Genomic DNA, 19,355 nt, shown 5'->3' on the forward strand with positions numbered 1-19,355 from the left:
TGGTGCAAAAGGCGGGACACTGTTGTTGTTGTTGTTGTTTTTTATGATGTTTGACTACTTGGTGCAGTGAAGAGACAACCTGGTGTTTTGTAACTAAGGAGTACCTCCCAAGTAGTTTGGTCTCTTCACCCACACAGGGAAGCGAAGGGGGGCACACAGCGAAGCTGTTTCGTTGTGTGTGGTAACTTAAGCAATAGACCTCCCTGTTGTGGTTTTTACTTATCCCTTCACAAAATGACTGAGAATTCCACTGTAACAAATAAAGCTGCATTCTATGCTCTATTAGCTAAGTATAGCGCCAGACCGTCCCAAGGTGGGGAGGAATGGGCGAACAATAATTGGTTTAATCTGGAGAATGTGATTGATAGGATATATTCCTTGCAACATGAGTCAAGGTTCAAACTGGGCAAAAATAAAACCATGCTCTGCTCAGTTTTGGGAGCTTGTCTTACGGCAGCCATAGAAACTCGCTTTAAGCGAGTGAGTGAAGAAAGCACAATTATAGATTCTTTGCAAAATCTTGTTCAAATTCTGCAAAATGAGAACCACTCATTGCGAGACGAAAATCATATGCTACAGGCTGCCCTAAAAAAGGAATGTGCAAAAAAATTAAAGCAGAATGAAACACACACAGAAACAGAGGAAAAGGAGATTGTTCACATTAATCAAATTTATCCCCAAAAGGAGTTAACTGTAATGAAAAATCTTGGGGAAAACTGCTGTCCAAAATTAAGACCTATGGTTAAAACACAATATACTTATCTTGGTCCTGATGATTTTGAACCAAACATATCTACAAAAGAAATCCCATATTCTGCCACTGAATTAGCAAAACTGAAAAAAGAATATGGGCGACTCCCTCATGAAACAGAAACTGAATATGTATTTCGAGTGTCTCTTACTGGGGGAGATCAGATTAAATTATCAGAAAGCGAAGCTAGTGGGTATTGGGGACATGGAGTTTTCTTAACAACCGGAGATAAAAGCTACCCATGGTCCTTGACCCAACGTGCAGCTTTCTGGGCCGGGGGGCTTAACCCCCTGGAAAGGGGAGACCCTATAGCTTTAGTTGGTACTCCCGACCAACTTTTGGAAAACATTCACAAAGCTGCTTGCTTGCAAATGATACATGAGAGAAAACTGACTACCACCTATGAATCACCTATGCAATTACCTGTAATGCCTGAAATCATGACCCCTTTAATTCGTGGTCTCCCAGAAACTCTCAAATCTACCGCAATTCTCCTTCAAAAAACTATCGCATCCATGACACCTGTAGAAAGATTAGATAGATTTCTTGGGAACTCACGTGAGCGATCTGGTTCCGTGGACTCTTTCTCTCCCTATGAAACCCCTCCTAGACGGACTCCAGAGTCTCCGGACAATAACCGTAAAATCTGGACATGGAGCGAAGTTGCAGAGGAATTGCTGAATTTCAGTAGGAAATATGGACCCGTAAAAATCCCAGAGGATAAAGTGGAGAAAACCAAAGGTGTTAGACACATCATTTCTCCTAGTAGTGATAAGCCAGAAAAGGGGAAGTTGAATACTTCCCGTCAGTACTGGTGGTCGTTGGGGTTAAAGAAACAAATTCCTAAAGATGTTATGGATGGCTTACCACTTGACAAGTTGATAAAAATTGTTGTGAATTGGCATTGCCCTAAGATCCTTACATCAAACTCTCCTACTGTTCAGCCTAGTGCACCCCCTCCTCCACCAGTCATGGTCAGTGAGTCAAACCTAACCCCTCCCCAGATTCTGGGCAGTGAGCCAAATCAATCTCCTCTACAGGTTCTGAGAGCTGAATCAGAGTTTCCTCCTTCTCAGTCTTTGGGAATGGAACTGAAACGGCTTCAGAAGCAGGGAAACTAGAAACCCCATCTCTCGTGGGTGAGCAGAGGGATGGGGGGGGAAACTGGTTATTTCTTAGAACGCTCACCAGAAACCCCAATACTGGGGACCTCCTGATAACAGCAATAGTTGGTCCTAGAAGGTCACCTGTCACTTTTGTGGTTGACACTGGAGCTCAAATTTCTGCACTAACAAGAAAAGCTGCGCAGAAATGTGGAGTTGTTCCAACGAGGAGACAATGCTTTGTCCTTAATGCCTTGGGGACCACAGAAGCTATGGATATAGCTCTGATAAAAATCCTACTACCTGGAGAAGAGAATTTGTTACTTATTAAAATTGTAATTGGGGATATTCCAAATGATTTATTAGGAATGGATGTCCTCGCTGGGAGGCAGTGGGAAGATGAGGAGGGTTGTCTCTGGTCTTTTGGCACACCACGTTTTAATATTAGTCTGCTCCAAACCGCACCCTCCTTACCTTTCAGTAAAATTACTAATGTGAAACAATATCCACTTCCCACTGGTGCCAAAGAAGGAATCAAGCCAGTTATTCAGGACCTGAGAGATCAGGGAGTGATAATTGACACTCATTCTCCCTTTAACTCCCCAGTGTGGCCAGTCCGTAAACCTAACGGAAAGTGGAGGCTGACAGTAGATTTTCGCAGACTAAATGCAAACACAGATCCTCTCACAGCAGCTGTCCCAAATTTACCTGAACTTATAACTTCAATTCAGGAGAAGGCTCATACAATCTATGGCAACTATAGATGTCAAAGACATGTTCTTTATGATACCTATACAGCCAGAGGACATGGACCGTTTTGCCTTCACCTGGGAAGGACAGCAATACACCTTCACTAGGCTTCCTCAAGGCTATAAACACTCCCCTACTCTAGCCCACCATGCTTTAGCACAGGAATTAGAAAAGATACCCAAACCTGACAATGTGGCTGTCTATCAATACATTGATGATATTCTGGTGGGAGGGGATGAAATAGAAGTAGTGGGGGATACCCAACAGAAAATAATCTCTCATCTGGAAAGCCTTGACTTACAAATTCCCCCAGAAAAAATTCAAAAACCCTCACAGGAAGTGAAGTTTTTAGGGATTTGGTGGAAAGGAGGCATGACATGTATTCCACCGGATACCCTAACTTCTCTGGATCAAATTAAAATGCCCGGATCCAGGAAAGAGCTTCAACAAGCTCTGGGATTATTAGTGTTTTGGAGAAAACACATCCCTGATTTTTCAATTATTGTCAGACCCCTTTATGACTTGCTGAGGAAAAAAGTAAAATGGGATTGGACCCCTTCTCAGGAGGAAGCACTACAACTTCTGATTTTCGAAGCAACTGCACATCAAGCCCTAGGCCCTATTCATCCCACAGATCCTTTCCAGGTAGAATGGGGATTTGCTACCTCGGGGCTATCAGTGCACATATGGCAACGGGGTCCAGAAGGCCCTACAAGGCCGGTTGGTTTTTATTCTCGTGGTTTTAAAGATGCCGAAAAAAGATACACCACCTGGGAAAAGGGGCTTTTTGTTGTTAGTATAGCTCTCATAGAAGTGGAAAAAATTACACGTCAACAACCAATTGTATTAAGAGGCCCCTTCAAAGTTATCAAAGCAGTCACCAACGGGACCCCTCCCCCTGACGGGGTGGCCCAGAGATCCTCAGTCAGGAAGTGGTATGCCCAGATAGAACATTACTGTAACATCTTCTCTGTAACAGAAGGAGCTGCAAAAAGTCTGGCTATACAAGAAACTGAGAATTTGGCTAACAGCCACGATAAACCTGCCTCAGTAATTAAAGTGGCCCCTCCTTTCTCCCCTGAACAATCAGTGAATTCCTGGTTTACTGATGCCTCTGCTAAACGAGAGGGAAAAGTGTGGAAATACAGAGCAGTAGCCCTTCATACTTCATCTGGTGAAGGAATTATTACTGAGGGAGAAGGTAGCGCTCAGGTTGGTGAATTAATTGCCGTTTGGAGTGTTTTCAAGCAGGAGGCGCATAATACCTCTCTTGTTTGTATTTACACTGACTCCTATGCTGTGTTTAAAGGATGTACAGAGTGGCTTCCTTTCTGGCAGCAAAATGATTGGGAAGTCAACAGAATCCCAGTATGGCACAAGGAAAAATGGCAAGAAATTCTAGATATAGCAAGTCACGGGAACTTTGCTGTGGGGTGGGTGGCTTCTCATCAGACAGATGGAAATTTAGCTGGTGAATGGAATAACGCTGCTGATGAGTTAGCAAGACTAAGTCCCCTGAAAAAGGAACAAATTACAGAAGATTGGGAACATCTGTTAGAATGGTTGCATATAAAAAGACAACACACAGGTGCCAAAGATTTATACAAAGAAGCCCTTGCTCGTGGCTGGCCTGTCACTAGGGAAATGTGTAAAACATGCATATCAGCTTGTGAGCAATGCCGCAGACGACTAGAAAGGCATCCTTTGGAAGATGACCCTTTGCACTTAAGGAAAGGTAAAGGCCTATGGGATGCATGGCAGGTAGACTATATCAGCCCCTTTAAGAAGTCTGGTGGTAAACATTTCGTGCTGGTGGGAGTGGAAATAATTTCAGGGTTAGTTCAAGCTGAAGCCTTTAATAGAGCTACAGGAGAAAATACTGTTAAGGCATTGCGAGAATGGTTTGGAACATTTCCAAAGCCGCAGGAGATTCAATCTGACAATGGGTCCCACTTTACTGCTAAAGTAGTACAGGAATGGGCAAGGGAAGAAGGAATAAAGTGGACTTTTCACACCCCCTATTATCCTCAAGCCAACGGGATTGTAGAAAGGACCAATGGTCTTCTAAAGCGACTCCTAAAGCCACATGAGGGAGGTTGGGATCTTCGATTATGGCAAGCTGTAAAAGGTATAAATGATAGATGGGGGGTAAACGGGTGTCCCAAAATAACTGCTTTTTGTCTAAAAGCCCCAAGCATCATTCCTGCACTACAGGGACCTAATGATTCCAAAAATCCAGTCCATTATCCTGGGCAACCTGTTTTGGTAAACCTCCCTACTGTAGGAGAAGTACCACTAGTACTAAAAACTCCTCTAAATAAATATGCATGGGTAGCCACCAATGCTCTGGGAAAAGAGCATCGGATAAGTACCCGTTGGATTGTTCCATCATTTTGACCTCCTGCCTTTTGGTGGCAGACTCTGTTATGTTTGCTTTCACAGAAGACCACCGAGGGACATGGGGACTGGACGAACCATGATCATCTTTTTGATATTTTTCTGTATCCTACCACCACACCATGGCCAAAACTCGGCCCAGTGGCCGTGGTCTGAAGCTTCCATCAGGCATACCAGTGCTCTAGGACCCTACCCCAGAGATCGTCACCCAAGCCTTGCGACCGTAGTACTGCATGATTCTGAGGTATACCGTTCAAGTGACTGGGGTTGGGACAAAAAGGACTGGGCTAGGGTACTAACAGGAATAATTGGTGAAGAAATCAAGGTAGGATGCAGAAAAGTGGAAAAATCCCTTCATGAGAAAGCCACCACCATTACAATCACCGGGAATTACTTAAAATCAGATATAACCAGTAGTTTGCACCCTAACATCACGGCGAGTCTCTGCCCCACAACAGCATGGACATGTAAAAAACAAGCTCCCCTAATACTGTGCTGTCGCCAAAGGAAGGTTGGTAACTATACCCTGGACCCTGACACCAACAACGTTGAAGTTACAAAGCTTTGTGCAGATGAACTTACTGACTGTTGGCATAACTTTACTTTAACCAGACCAACCTATGTAACATGCTCCTGGCAGAATAACACAACAGATGAGTCCAGCTTGAAAGGCCTGACCTATAAATTCAGAATAAATGCTATAGAAAAACACACACTAACCGCCGTAGTTATATACCGTGGTGTAAGTACCCACCTAGTGTTAGATGACAAAAACAAGGTTTTCCCTCCTTTCTTGGTGACACAAGGTGATAATGTTGCAATAACTTGTAAATTAGCAACTGGATCCCTCACCGAACCTGCATACAGTTATGGCATAGGATCTCATGGCCGGACTTTAATTATAAGAGAAGGTGAGGAAGGCACTTTTCCCACTGAAATCCGAAAAATAGTCTGGGACAGTGCCACTGATTTTGAAAAAGAATTCCAGTCCTGGTGGAACTTAGTAAATTTTACCTATGATCCCAGCACAAGCATTGCCACAGCCTTTGTACTGACGATTCGTAATGCTTCAGTGCATTCAATATTCCCCATCATTGCATTGGGGTTGGACCATGATGGAGCCATTCTCTATCCTTTTGAGCATAGGGAATGGGCCCGTCAAATCGGTGGGAGGTGGCAAACTGTCCATTTGGAAACTTGCATTGTCCGGGAACAACAAGGGTTTATCTGTGAAAGTAATGCAATCAGAGCTCAAGATATCTGCTTGGACACAGAACAGAATGTTTGTAACTTTGAAATCCATCCAAATGAGATTCCTGAAACTGTATTAGTATATATAGGCAATGGATGTGCATGCTTTAGAACTGCTTGTGATAGTGTTTTTATAGAAAATTTGGTACTGAATACTAAAAATCATTCAAACTTTTGTGTCTGCAACTTTACTAGGATTTCAGGATGTGATTTTTCCTATGTAGCCCCAGTTACTTCTCACCATCTTTTGCAGTCAAATTACACACTGATCCACCATCTATTGCCCACTCCAATTGGAATGAACCTCTCTCTGGTGAAGCAATTGTTGCTCCACCAAGATCTGATCGAAATTTTGAAGAAGATCAAGAAAAACGGACAGAAAACTCTAATAGCTGTTCATCACAATGTGGAAAAAATACATTGTGTTTTAGAAAGAGTAAAGGCAGATGCTGAACACAGGTGGTGGGATACTCTATTTGGGTGGTCACCTACTGCTACAGGTGTCCTGAGCAAATTGTGTCATCCCACCATTGTTCTCTTGATTTTAGTTTTAATTGGTTTTGTTTTGTCAGCAATTCTATACATCATGACTTGGAGAATAACGAAACGATTAACACAATTGGCATCTGTGACAGATATACCCAGATCGGCTACTGTTGACATCCCCAGGGTTATTGACACAAGGTTTCAGATAAAATAAAAAATGAATATTTTCTTTTTTTTCTTTTTTATCTTCTAATTTCAATTAGAATTGTTTAATCAAAAACTTGCTTTAAAAATTGATTTATTTCTAATCAAAATTGAAAAAAAATTAAAGAATTGAACAAATTGTTTGAAGTCGTTAGCAATCAACAAAATTGAACATAATTAATCTGTTTTGTTTTCCGAATTTTCTCCTTTTCCTTATCCTGTCCCTTATCTTTTTCCTACTTTCCTGTCTCTGTTTTCCGGGATATGCTACCAACTTGGACGAGTCCTGAAGACACCACAACTGAAGACTTCACTACGACTCTACAAAAGGGCGCTCTTGACGACGATCGTGAGTCACAGGGTGGTGTAAGGGTCAGTCCGAAGTTCCCCTCGACTTTGCCTCCCGACCGTCGCAAGGAGACCTTGAGGACCCCACCCAGGCTGACTCTGGACAATGGTTTACTGGCCGGGCCAGGTGGATGCTCGTGACTGTGTGCTGGTGTATTGTGTTCACTGGACTGTGCTGTCGTGGCACCAACCAGAGACTGTGTTGTACCAACTGAGGACTGCTTGTCTGTACCTGTCTCCTGCAGCACCACACAATGGTCCATAAAACTTCCCACCTCTTGGCCAGAGGCCACTCGCTTTGGAGAAGGACTATAAAAGAGCGGCCCTCTGGAAAGAACCCTTTGAGATCTCTCCACTGATGAAGACCCGTCTACCCCCTGGAGAAGACCCCTGAGATCTCCCCACGGACGAAGACTCGTCTATCGGATGACCCGTGAGGACGCCCGTCTCGTCTGTTGGTAGCTATTCTCCCATCCCTTCCTTTCCTTCCCCTTTCCCTATACTTTGTTTCCTATACCTCTCCCCTTTACCGTAACTGAATTGTTGGCATTTGATGAAATGCATTGCTGTTGTTGATTAAACTGATTTTCTGTTGTTGAATAAACTGATTTTGTCCCCTGCATTTTGCCTGTTTGCACCTTTGAGATCAAAAGAACCATCACGACCCCCGCTCTGCATTAATAGCGGATCATGACAGGTCTGTGACTCGCACTGGTGCTGCTTGGGAACTGTTCCTCCTCCCCTCCTCCCTCATCTCCCTCTTCTCCTCTTGGAGGCTCACAATTACAGCAGAGACATGAGCCTGCATCGGGCCATTGATCATACTCTCAAAATTTCTAAGCTTGTTTGTTGCTTGTTGGCAACAGAACCCACTGTTTCTTGGTTGTTATCAGCATTAATTGTTGCAATAAAGGTGTATTGAGATGGCCCCAGGTTTGCCAGATTCCACAACATCTGCCCTGTGCACCTGACCTTGTCAGGGTCATTGTCATGCTGTCCATCCCTCCCAAAGAGCACCTCCAGCACTGCCACTTCTCTCAGCTCTTGGATCCCTTCCTCAAGGGTCTTCCAGCACATTCTATGGTGGTGCTTCTGCATTCTCTCTCTGTGGACAGACCTCTTTCTCACACTCATTAAAAGCCACTTCCAGAGGGAAAAGGGCCCTGGCTCCCTTACAAATACCTGGTCCACACCTGAGTCCTGGGTCACAGGTCCCAAATTCCTTGCCTCAGGACCATCCAGTTGGACGCCTGTACCCGTAAGGTCCCAGACCCAAAGTAACCAGGTTGTAAAAGCCTCGCTGCCCCATCATACAATGTCTTTTCACAGACTAGAGAGACTTTCATATAACAGGGACTTGGTGATGATCTCAACCTCTGGCTCCCCTGCTGGTTGTGAGGGCCCTCCTTTCTTATTATCAAGGTGCTTTGTTTTCATCTTAGACTTCTTTGTTTCCACAGGGCTGACTATTGCTGGCTGTGAGTGCCCTTGCAGTTCAGCTGGAACCTGGACAGATGTAATGTCTGTGGGTTCCACTGCTGCACCATCAGACTCTCCCTCTAAGGCAGGGGGAGGGTTTCTCACCAGCTGGGGAAAGGTACTCCTTCAGCATCTCACACATCTCCTTCACTGTAACGCCCACCCAGTCTGGGTGGTTCCTTTCTGAGGCAGGCTGTAGGGCAGGGTCAGTCTCTGCAGCAGCATCTCTATTTCCTGGGGTAGGTACCAGAGTGGTTATCCAAGCCAATATTCCCTTATCTCTGACTGCTAAATAGAACAGGCATATCAGCAACACCAGCCACTGTATGATATCATTAGCATTTAGAGGACATTTTATCCCTTCAGAAAATGGTGGGGTAGACCCAAAAAACTGGGTAAAGGGTTGGGAGAAAAGTCTTCCCTGGTGTCATTCCCTCACAGTAGGTACCATTGTTAAAGTAGTCCAAATAACACATTTAGAGTGTGATAGTCCTGAATCCATGTACCCGCCTTCCAAAGAAGTTAAAAATCCATTAATTCCTCACCTTATTAACCCATAAAGCAAACTGGATAACAGCCACAGTAGCTTTAGTTATAGGGCCTGCAAATGGGAGGAATACAGCCACGACCACGTCCCACCTGAACCACAGTAAGCTAGACCACATGGTGCCACCCAATGAGGTTTCTATATCCAGCACACAAAAAAACAGGTTACCCAGGAGCTGTTATTCCTTCTTTCTCCCAGTGCCCTCAGACCCCACGTTGGGCACCAAAATCTATCTTGGTTTGAAAGAAGGTGTCTGCCAAGAAAGGCAGAAGCCTCTTTTTAAAATGGAGAATCTAAACTCCCACCCTCCAAATTATTATAATTTTGAAATTAAGAGGCTCTCTGGCAAAGGTATGGGAATAGGCATAACAGTTCTTTACTAGGAAAATTAAAATAGAAATACAGTATCAGAGAGTAAAAGCCCAAAAATAACCCACTGACAGTCAGAATACAACCTGACACCGTGTCAGTCAGGGTGCTGGTAGCAGTCTGATTGAATGGTGGCTGCAGTCCTCCTGGATGACAGATATGGTTCAGTTGAAGCAGTGCTCCTGTAGAAACGTGCAGTTCTCCTCTGAAGGTCCAGTATTGATGTTGAAAGATCCAATTTTTCACTGCAATCCAGTGGAGAAAGACTGCCTTGGTGTTTCAAATCTCAGTTTTTATCTAGGTAGGAAAGGCTTGGCTCCTCCCCCTGGCTGGAGCATCTCCCAGTGCGATGATGGAATTTTATCAGTCATTCATTGGGAACGGAAGGAATGATGTAATTTTATCAGTCATACAGTATAACTCAATAGCCCATTAACAGAAGATATCTTCCTGAAGGCAGGATGGGCTGTGGAAAAGATAAAGATGACTGCTGCACCTGATTTTAACAGATGGCCCATTAGCAGAGGATATCTCCCACAGAGATAAGGATCACTGCCCCAGCTGATTTCAACAGGTGGTGATAGAATACATACTTTTTGTCCCATCCTGTATTGCAGCCTAAGACCAGGGGTCCTGGGGGGATCATGTGCCACCTCTCTTGGAGTGTGTGTGCTCCCCGTGGGGCCCCCACTCGGGTGTCACCTCCTTTTCTGTTCCCACAGAGCTGCTGAGCTGGCAGCAGCTGCAGCCCTGCCCCGTGGTATCAGGCTTGGGCAGGACCTCTGCTTTGTCCCCACACTAATTTTAGGGGGATCATGTGTTACCCCCAGCCCTGCTGCCACTCTGCCCCTCCCCAGCTGCTCCCAGTGTTCCCGATAAAGCTTACCAGTTCACCCCAGTCACGTTTATTGTGTGGAGGGACTGGGGAAGGACGTGTGTAAGTGCCACAGGGGGTTAGTGACTGGGTGGGGTCCAGGTGGGGAACACTGGGTGCTGTGGATCTGCCTGGACACTGCTGTGTCAACAGAGCTGCTCTCTCTGATTGGCTGAATCTAAATTACATTATTTGATTGGCTGAGGAAAGGCCCAGGAGTTGAGAGAATGAACAGGAGAGATCCCACCCTGAGCACCTGAAGGGGAACAACAGACTGAGCCTGGGCACAGCGAGGGAATTTATTACCAACCAAATCACAGGAGAATAAGAAGGGAAAGAAATCTCTCCAACCCCTTCCCCCGACCCAACGAGGATAACCAGGACCACGGATCACCAGGGCTCTGCCCAACGGGGGTCACTGGGGATCATCCAACACCGATCCTCCCATGGGGGATGGAGCTGGAGCAGAGCACGAAGCTCTTCCCACACTCGGGGCACTCACAGGGCTTCCCTTAGTGGTGCCTCCGTTGGTGTCGGCTCAAGGTTGAGCTCTTTGAGAAGCTCTTCCCACACTCAGGACACTCGTAGGGCCTCTCCCCAGTGTGGATGCGCCGGTGGACAGTGAGGGTGGAGTTGAGATTGAATCCTTTCCCGCAGTCAGGGCAGCGGAAGGGCCTCTCCTCTGTGTGAATCCGCTCATGCATGAGGAGATTGGAGCTGGTCTGAAACCTCTTCCCACACTTGGGACACTCGTAGGACCTCTCCCCGGTGTGGATGTGCTCGTGTTTTTTTAAGCTGGACATCCACGCAAAGCTCTTTCTACATTCCAAGCATGTGTAGGGCCTGTCCCCTGTATGGCTCAACTGATGCTGCAACAGGTAGGAACTGTTGCTGAAACCCTTACCACATTTCCCACACTCGTAGGGCTTTTGTCCAGTGTGGATCAGCTGGTGCCGGATCAGATTGGAGCTGTAGCTGAAGCTCTTCCCACATTCCCCACACTCGTAGGGCTTTTCCCCAGTATGGATCATCTTGTGCCGGATCAGGTTGGAGCTGCTGCTGAAGCTCTTCCCACATTCTCCGCACTCATAGGGCTTTTCCCCAGTGTGGATTAGCTGGTGCCGGATGAGATGGAAGCTGACTCTGAATCCCTTCCCACATTCCCTACACTCATAGGGCTTCTCTCCAGTGTGGATCTGCTGGTGCCGGATCATGCTGGAGCGGTAGCTGAAACCCTTCCCACATTCCAAGCACTTGTGGGGCTTCTCCCCTCCAGGAGGCTTCTCCACCAGCTCTGAGCTCTGCCTGGATCTCCGGCCGCCATCCCGGCTCAGGGAGGGTCTTTCCTCCTTGCAGCTCCCTGTGCTTGGTTTGCAGCCCCTCCTCCTGCGGGATCTCCGGGGCTTTTCTGCCTCCTCCATGTCCTCACGCCGTGGGAATGAAAAATCCTGGTTTGGGGAAAAAACAAGAGAGCTCCATAAACCGGGAGTTCCTCCTTGCCCAAGTTCATCTCTGGAAGTCATTGACCATCTTGTGTCTGTAATAACCTCCCAAACACCAAGATTCAGCCAAAATCCCCTCGAAAATTGGGCTGGTTTGAAAGTAAAACCTGTGAGAGACTCCAAGTCAGAAACAGAATTTTACAGAAAAAAACAAGAGAAAAAAATATAATACATGCAATACAAAAGAAAACAACTGACAGAGTCAGAATACAACCTTACGCCCCTCTAGTTAAGGTGGTGGTAGCAGTCCAGATGACGTGGTCTTGTTGTAGTAGTGATCCTGTAGAAAGGTCTGGTAGCTCTTGTCCTCTGGAAACCAGTGGGTAAGGGATGATTTGGTGTTCCAAATCTCAGTTTGAATCTAGGTACAAAATGTTTGGCTCCTCCCCCTGGGTGCACAATCTCAAAATGGGATGATGTGATTTTATCAGTTATGTATTGAACTCAATGGCCCATTAACAGAAGATACCTGATATCGTCCTGGAGGAAGGATGGATGGAAGGAAAGATAAAGAACACTCCCCCACCTGTTTTCTAGCATATGGCCCTTTGACAGAGGATATCTCCCTCGGAGATAAGGATCACTACCCCAGCTGGCTTCAACAGATGGTGATAGAATACATAATTTTGGGCACATTTTACATTGTAATCGAGGAAAAAAATATGAAGATTCAGCACCCACAGAAAAACCTCAGCCCCAACATTTAACCCAATAAAGCTCAGAAACACCAAGATTTACCCCTGTGCAAATCATGGATCCTTCTCCCTCATCACCTGTGGCACGTAAGGAGGTGCAACACTCCTGGGGCTGGGAGGGCCTGCAGATACAGGGAGGGGTGGAACCTTGTGGTGTTTCCTGTTTCTGCTACTCCTCGTCCTCATCCTGTGTCCCTACTGCCCCTCACACTCCTCTTCCTCCTACTATTCCTCCTTCTCATGCACAATCCCACCTCCTCCTCCCACATGCATCATTTGATCATGTTGTTCTTCAACCCTGCTTCTCCTTCCCTTCTCCTGCTTCCCCCAGGCCCAGCACCCACTGCCGGCTCCCTCTTCCCCCCAAACCCACAGCATCCCAGCGCAGGGGCAGCGATGGAGCTGGGGCAGCTCGGGCTGGGGCAGCGCTGGGCTCTCGGCCGCTCCCGCCCGCACTCGCTCCCCACTGCAGCCGCTGCCGCCACCACAGCGCGGGGGGGCCCGGCCTTGGCGCTCCCCCCCTCCCACCTCCCCAAATTCCCATCCAGGGGGGCGCTGGGGCCCGGGCCGGGCGCAGGTGGCTCCAGGTGGGCAACGCTGGGAGCTGCGGCTCTGCCTGGACACTGCTGCGTCATCACCGCCGCGCGCTCTCATTGGCTCAGCGCTGCCCGAGGGGCGGGGCTGCACCAAGCCGGGACACCCTGCTCCAGGGGGGATGGCCCCAAAACGGGGGACCCCCATGCAAGGAACAACAGCAAAGGGTCTCTACAAACACAGGCTGCGAATCCGCTTGGACACAGGGCCGGGGACGTGGACATAAGGAAGGGACAGCAGAAGCCATCAGGGTCAGAAAATGTTATTAATTGACCACACAGACTGCTGCTCAGCCAAGGTCCTGCTCAATTCATGAACTCCCAGAAGAACAAAGACTTAACAGAGCCATGAATATCACTAGCTGTACAAAAGTGGAGTGCATATTAAGACCCAAGCACCCAGGGGCTCTCACATCCTTACACCATCTTCAACCAGGTGCCCTCCTCACACTGACACCATTCAGGAATTGATGGCAATGATGCTTTCTGGGGATGCCCACTCACACAGGATGGTAAACTGGATTTTGCCTTTGAGTGGGAACAAGAGATAGAAGGGAAAATGGAAAAGACATGGAGGGTCCTTCTGCAGGGATGCACGGGAGCACCAGCCTTATTCGGGCAAAACTTGCAAAAAATATCACAAGAATTTACCCCACCCCCAGGGACTGGGTTAATGCACGATGTGGATGACTTGCTGCAATCAGGAGGACAAGAAGTGGTAGAAGAAGCCTCTGTGAAATGGCTGAATGTTCAGGCTAAACAGCATCTTTAAATATTTGATTAAAAAAAAGGGCAAATGGTGGAGAAAAAGGTAAAATATTTGGGACATATTTTGACTGCAGGCTTCTGGTGTATTGACCCAGAGAGAGACCAGGGAAGCTCAGAAATAACCCAGGATTAAAAAGGAGTTGCAAGAAGTATGACGACTAATAGGAAATTGCAGGATCTGGATTGAGGATTCTCTGTTCTAGCCAGAACACTTTGTGACTTTTAAACACCAGATAGTCTCAATGCTGTGGTATGGATACAAGAAATGGAACAAAACTTAAGATAATGAAATAAACAAATGATTGATGCTGCAGCCATGGCTCTACCAGACTCAGAAAAAAAATTTTAATTGGATGTGGATGTTAAACAGGGCCATGCCAAAGGAATTCTTCTGCTAAAATGTTTAGCCCAGTGGCCAGAGTGGCCTCATTGTCTGCAGAATTGTGCAGCCACAGCTTTAATGGGACCTGAGGCCCAAAAACTGATGGCAGCAGATCTCCTGTTGTTCAAGTCTGGCACCAAGTGAAAGCTTTGATAACCAAAGGAGCCTCTACATGGATGAGCAGTGCTTGGTGATTACAGAATGAAACTTGTTCAGTGGCACAGGAGGATTTAGAATTGAGGACAGGGCAAGGGTTTAACCCAGGCTCCTGTTTGAACAGCCTGCACAGGGGGCTGGGAACAAACCCATGACTGCATTCAAGTGACAGAGCTCCAGAGCCAGGCTGGGAGAGATTTAGGGGAAATTCCCTGGCCTGAGGGACAAAATGTGTTTATGGATGAGTCTTCAAGGGCAGGAGAAGGGAAAAGAGCTCCAAGACACGCTCTGATGAAGGAAAGGGAATTAGACCAAGCTCAGGTTACCCCTGCATGGTCAGCTCAACCGGCAGAGCTGGGTGTGCTTGGAAGAGCCTGGCACTGAAATGCCCTGAGCAGGAAGGCTCAAATATCTGCTGGTGACAGCATGGCAGCTAACAGGATGGCAAACGCAATTCTGACTTCTTCTGTTGAGTCGACTGCTGCTGTACTTGAGAGAGAAAACACAGCACTCTCTGATCCTTATGAAAAAGTCCTCTTTATTTTTCTGACTTTTTCTTAAATATCTTTCTTAATGTTCCCAGGTAAGCGCCTGTGATTGGTTCCAAGTTTAGGCTGCTCAGCCCTCTGACCAATAGCCCCTGCAGCTTAGGACAGAATTGAAGACAGACAAGGATGTAACCCAGTGAGTTCCAGCCTATCTCTGCTCTCTGGGGGCCTGTCTGTTAGGCCAGGCCACTTCTCTTAGCAGAGGCCAAATTCACTGCCCAGTGTAAACCAGCTAACACTGTGACACTCTTCAGCAACCACTGGATCGTTTATTAAGGTATTTCTAAAACAACTCCAAGATAAAGGATTGTGGAAAAAACAGACTCTCAGATGGGGAACTCATTTTACAGCAAAGACCCTTCAGGGCGTTATGGCTGCTTTAGGAATACAATGGGACCTCCACAAGCCCTTGCACCCCAAGAGCTCAGGGCAGGTAGAAAGAAGGAATGGGGAAATAAAGAAACTCCTTTGGAAGCTGGTGATAGAAACCAAGATGCAATGGATACAGCTTTTGCCATTGGCTTGGGCAAGAATAAGAGCCAGACCCAGGGCAGATATTCAATTATCTCCCTTGGAATTGATCTTTGCAATTCATTGCCCTGGTAATTCTCCACCTAGTGCAGGGTGGAGATAAGGGATGTATATTTCAAGCAGTCTGTGGCCAGAATCCTGTCTCTTGTGAAATCTCTGCCACAGGAAGCTGGGCTGGCACAGAGCCTGCCTTGGCACTTTGCTGTTCACAGCATCCACCCAGGACATCGGGTCCTGCCTAAGGAGTGCAAAGAAGCACCACTGGTGGCCAAGTGCCGTGGCCCATTCCAAGAGTCCCTGAGCACAGAAACAGCCGCCAGCACAGCTCAACACGGGGGGACCCCTCACCCTGGGCTCAGGGGCTCTCAAACCCCGGAGATTTGGAATTCCCGGCTGCAGGAGCAGCATGGGAGGGCACCACTGACCCTGCACTGAAGGCAACGCAGCAGCAGCCAGGGCTCCACATCGGGCCAAGCCCCTGGGCCTGCCCACAGATCCTCTGCTGAAATCCTCTGCCTGGGCACCCTCCTTTGGCATCTCCACACACTGGGGCCAATCCTTGCTGCCACTGCTGGAGCTTCGCTGCTTTCTGTGCCTGCACTGCCACAGCTGCTGGGGAAGACAACGGCACAATTCCACTCTGCCCCTCAGTTACACTCACACACTGGGCTGCCGGGGATTCCATGGTCAGAAAATACACCAAGTTGAAAAATGTTTTCAGAATTATTTCTCTAGGCAGGCTTGACTTGCATTTGTCTTGGAGAAAGGAATTATTAAGTGTGTTTTTAAAGGGATGTTACACTAAATGAACGTGAGTTTAACATCTCAACAGACTGGGAATAGCCCAAAAGATTCCCACAAGGCTACCAAACATCAAGGAAACATCAGCAAATATCAAGGAACACCCACCCCAGACACTGCCCCCGGCATACATGGAGGCACCTGGTCTGGAAAAGGCTGAGAAGGAAATCCAGGAATGTGGACCTAATTAACATCAGAGGAAAAGTAATACGGGGCCAATAGGATACCAAATATTAAGAACTATCCAACTTAGAAGCAATGAACACTAAACCAACGGATTCCAAAGGGTTTAAGACTGTATAAAGTTCAGGAAAAATCCAGTAAAACTCACGTGTCATGGAATGATTTTCTCTGCACACCCGGGCACTTATGTGTGGATGAAATAATTTCTGTTGCACATCCTGCCCAGAATCAAGTAATGCCTTGACTCTCTAACACTAAAGATATCAAGTAAAAAGCAGATTGTGGGGGGCCACATGTGAGTCACACAATGTCTGCTCTGGAAGAGAACCTTTGGTTCCAGGCAGTCAGAAGAGCTTTAGAAACGCAGATTAACACTGCTGGGGAAAATACCCATTTATCATTCGAACTACAGGACTAGATGACAAGATGTCCTCGAAATAATAATGAAGCAGGCAGACCCAGCTCCTGACCTTCATGACAACCAAACCATGCCAAAGATGAAGGCCACATTTGTGGAAAATTAGATTATTCAAACTGCTATTTGCAAACAGATAATAACGGAAAACTGGTGAAATAGATAACAAATGAAAGTAGAAAGTAGCTCATATTCTGGTAGAAATGTAGAAAGGATGAGAATTAGACAAGTTTTTGGGGCGCCATGGATTAAACGAATGCAGTTCCTCCTCTGATGTGCTGCAGCAACTCTCATCTTTTTACCATGCACGACACCTTGCTGAGTGCAGCTCATTCAGCAGGTGAGCAAGGGGATGCAGGTGGCAGCCAGGCCTCCTGATCCAGAAACAGCTACAAAAGGACAGGCAGTGAGGTCACTGAGAATAATCCCAAACCAAAGAGGACCCAGGAAAAGAGACTAAGCCAATGGACATTAAAGTCAGTAAAGATAATTACTGAGAAAATAAGAAGAGGATTTGAGTAGAGTAAGATGAATATGCCTGGAGATAGGGCCAGGGATTTGTATAAAAGGAAGTAATGGGAGAAACCATCGTTTTCAGAAACTGTTAGTAATTTCCAGAGACAGCTGCTCAGCCAAGATCCTGCTCAGTGCCTGACCTTCGAGAAGGAGAAACACTTAACAAAGCCAGGAATATCGGATGTTATACAAAAGGAGAGGTACATATTAACGAGGACATGCAGTAGTCGGATCGGGAAGTCTGAGCCTTCAAAGTACCTCAGTCGGTGGCGAAAGGGAGAGGGGGAATGCAGCCGGGAAAATGAGAATAAAAAGGAGACTGCGTACTACAACTGGAGAGACCGCATGGCAAATGCCGCATGGCCTCTCTCTTTGGTCATCAATAAAGTCACTTTTACAGGACTCCTCCGTCTCCTTTATGCACACAAACCTCTGGCCACGGGAATTTTCCCTCACAGCCCCGGGCACAGGGCAGACACCTCTGTGCCACCCACAGCAACCGGGACGAGCCAGCGCTGCTCCGGCACCGGCTCCTGCCGAGGCCCCAGCGGGAAGGAGACCGCGGGCAGCCGCTCCCGCAGCGCCCTCAGCCCAGCGCCAACACGGGCCGGCACCGGCACAACCAACCCGCCAGAGCCCCCTGCCGCCCCCGAGGCCCGCAGCGAGCCCCGAGCCCCCGCACAACCGAGCGCGGCTCCCACCTGCGCTGGGGCCGCCTCCGAGCTCCACCGCAGCTTCACCGGACTTGGGCAGCTGCCGCCGCTGCCGGGCCCGCACAAACTGTCCGACAATGGCGCCTTTGCTGCACCCCGCCTCATGGGCGGGGCTTGTCCCCGCTCTGCCCAATCAGAGCGCGACAACCAGGAGTGACATTGGCACAATCAGCCAATGGCAGCGAGGGCCGGGCTCTGCACACGGCCCAGCCTCGGCCCGCGCTCTCAGGGCCCCCCGGGCTGTGGGAGGGCAAAGGCGGAGATGAGGAACAGCCCTGGAACGGGCCCGGGCCCGAGCCGCCATTGGCCTGGAAACACAAACAAAGTTCTCCGCAGAGAATGTTGGGCACCAAAATTTCTTTCAGTTTGAAAGACATGTGTTTGCTAGGGAAGGCAGGACTCTCCCTCGGACTAGAGAATGTCAACCCCCTCCCTCTGAATTATTATAATTTTCAAATTAAGGGGGTTTTAATCGAAGATATGAGATAGGAATAACAGTTTCTTACTGGTATGTATAACAAGGCAAGAAAACAACAACTATGGAATTAATAACAAACAGAACCAGGGAGCCTGTGACAGCATTTCTGGCCGAGCTGGGAAAGGATGGAGGAGAGGATTTGCTTCTCAAAGCCCTGGGGCAGTCAATCCCAGTGCCCCTGCAGGACTCTGAAAAGCACTAAGCTAGAACAGCAGGAATGAACAAAAGATCTTGGGCTGGTGGACGAGATGTATCAGGCAATTTTTCGGCAGGAGTTGGAACTGCAGGACGTCCCGGCAGGGCAGGGCAGGGCGGGGCTTCAGCGCAGAGAAACTCAGAGCAGCGCTGAAGGAGCAGCGGGCAGCGGCAGCTGGGTGTGAGCAGAGGGTGATCGGTGCCTCTTTTAGTGAGGAAGGGGTTAATAAGGCCTTAGGTCAGTGGCTGTTCTTACGAGCAGAGCCTCACCCCAGAGGAGAATGAGCAGCAGCTCTGTGCTGGGTCATGGGGACTTCCTC

General features: G+C 47.6%; 1 protein-coding gene across 1 annotated transcript; it reads right to left on the minus strand.

Annotated features, from left to right (window-relative positions):
* Positions 1-9,668: 9,668 nt before the first annotated feature.
* On the minus strand, positions 9,669-18,425 carry LOC148218175 (uncharacterized). The gene is made up of 2 exons (XM_088157942.1): positions 18,351-18,425; positions 9,669-12,007 (listed from the first exon to the last, which is right to left on the minus strand). The coding sequence occupies exon 2, from the start codon at positions 11,978-11,980 to the stop codon at positions 11,072-11,074; it is 909 nt and encodes a 302-aa protein (XP_088014068.1). The 5' UTR covers positions 11,981-12,007; positions 18,351-18,425; the 3' UTR covers positions 9,669-11,071.
* Positions 18,426-19,355: the final 930 nt, after the last annotated feature.

This window comes from Sturnus vulgaris, unplaced genomic scaffold (genome assembly GCF_052056855.1).
Source record: "Sturnus vulgaris isolate bStuVul1 unplaced genomic scaffold, bStuVul1.hap1 Scaffold_194, whole genome shotgun sequence".
NCBI lineage: Eukaryota > Metazoa > Chordata > Aves > Passeriformes > Sturnidae > Sturnus > Sturnus vulgaris.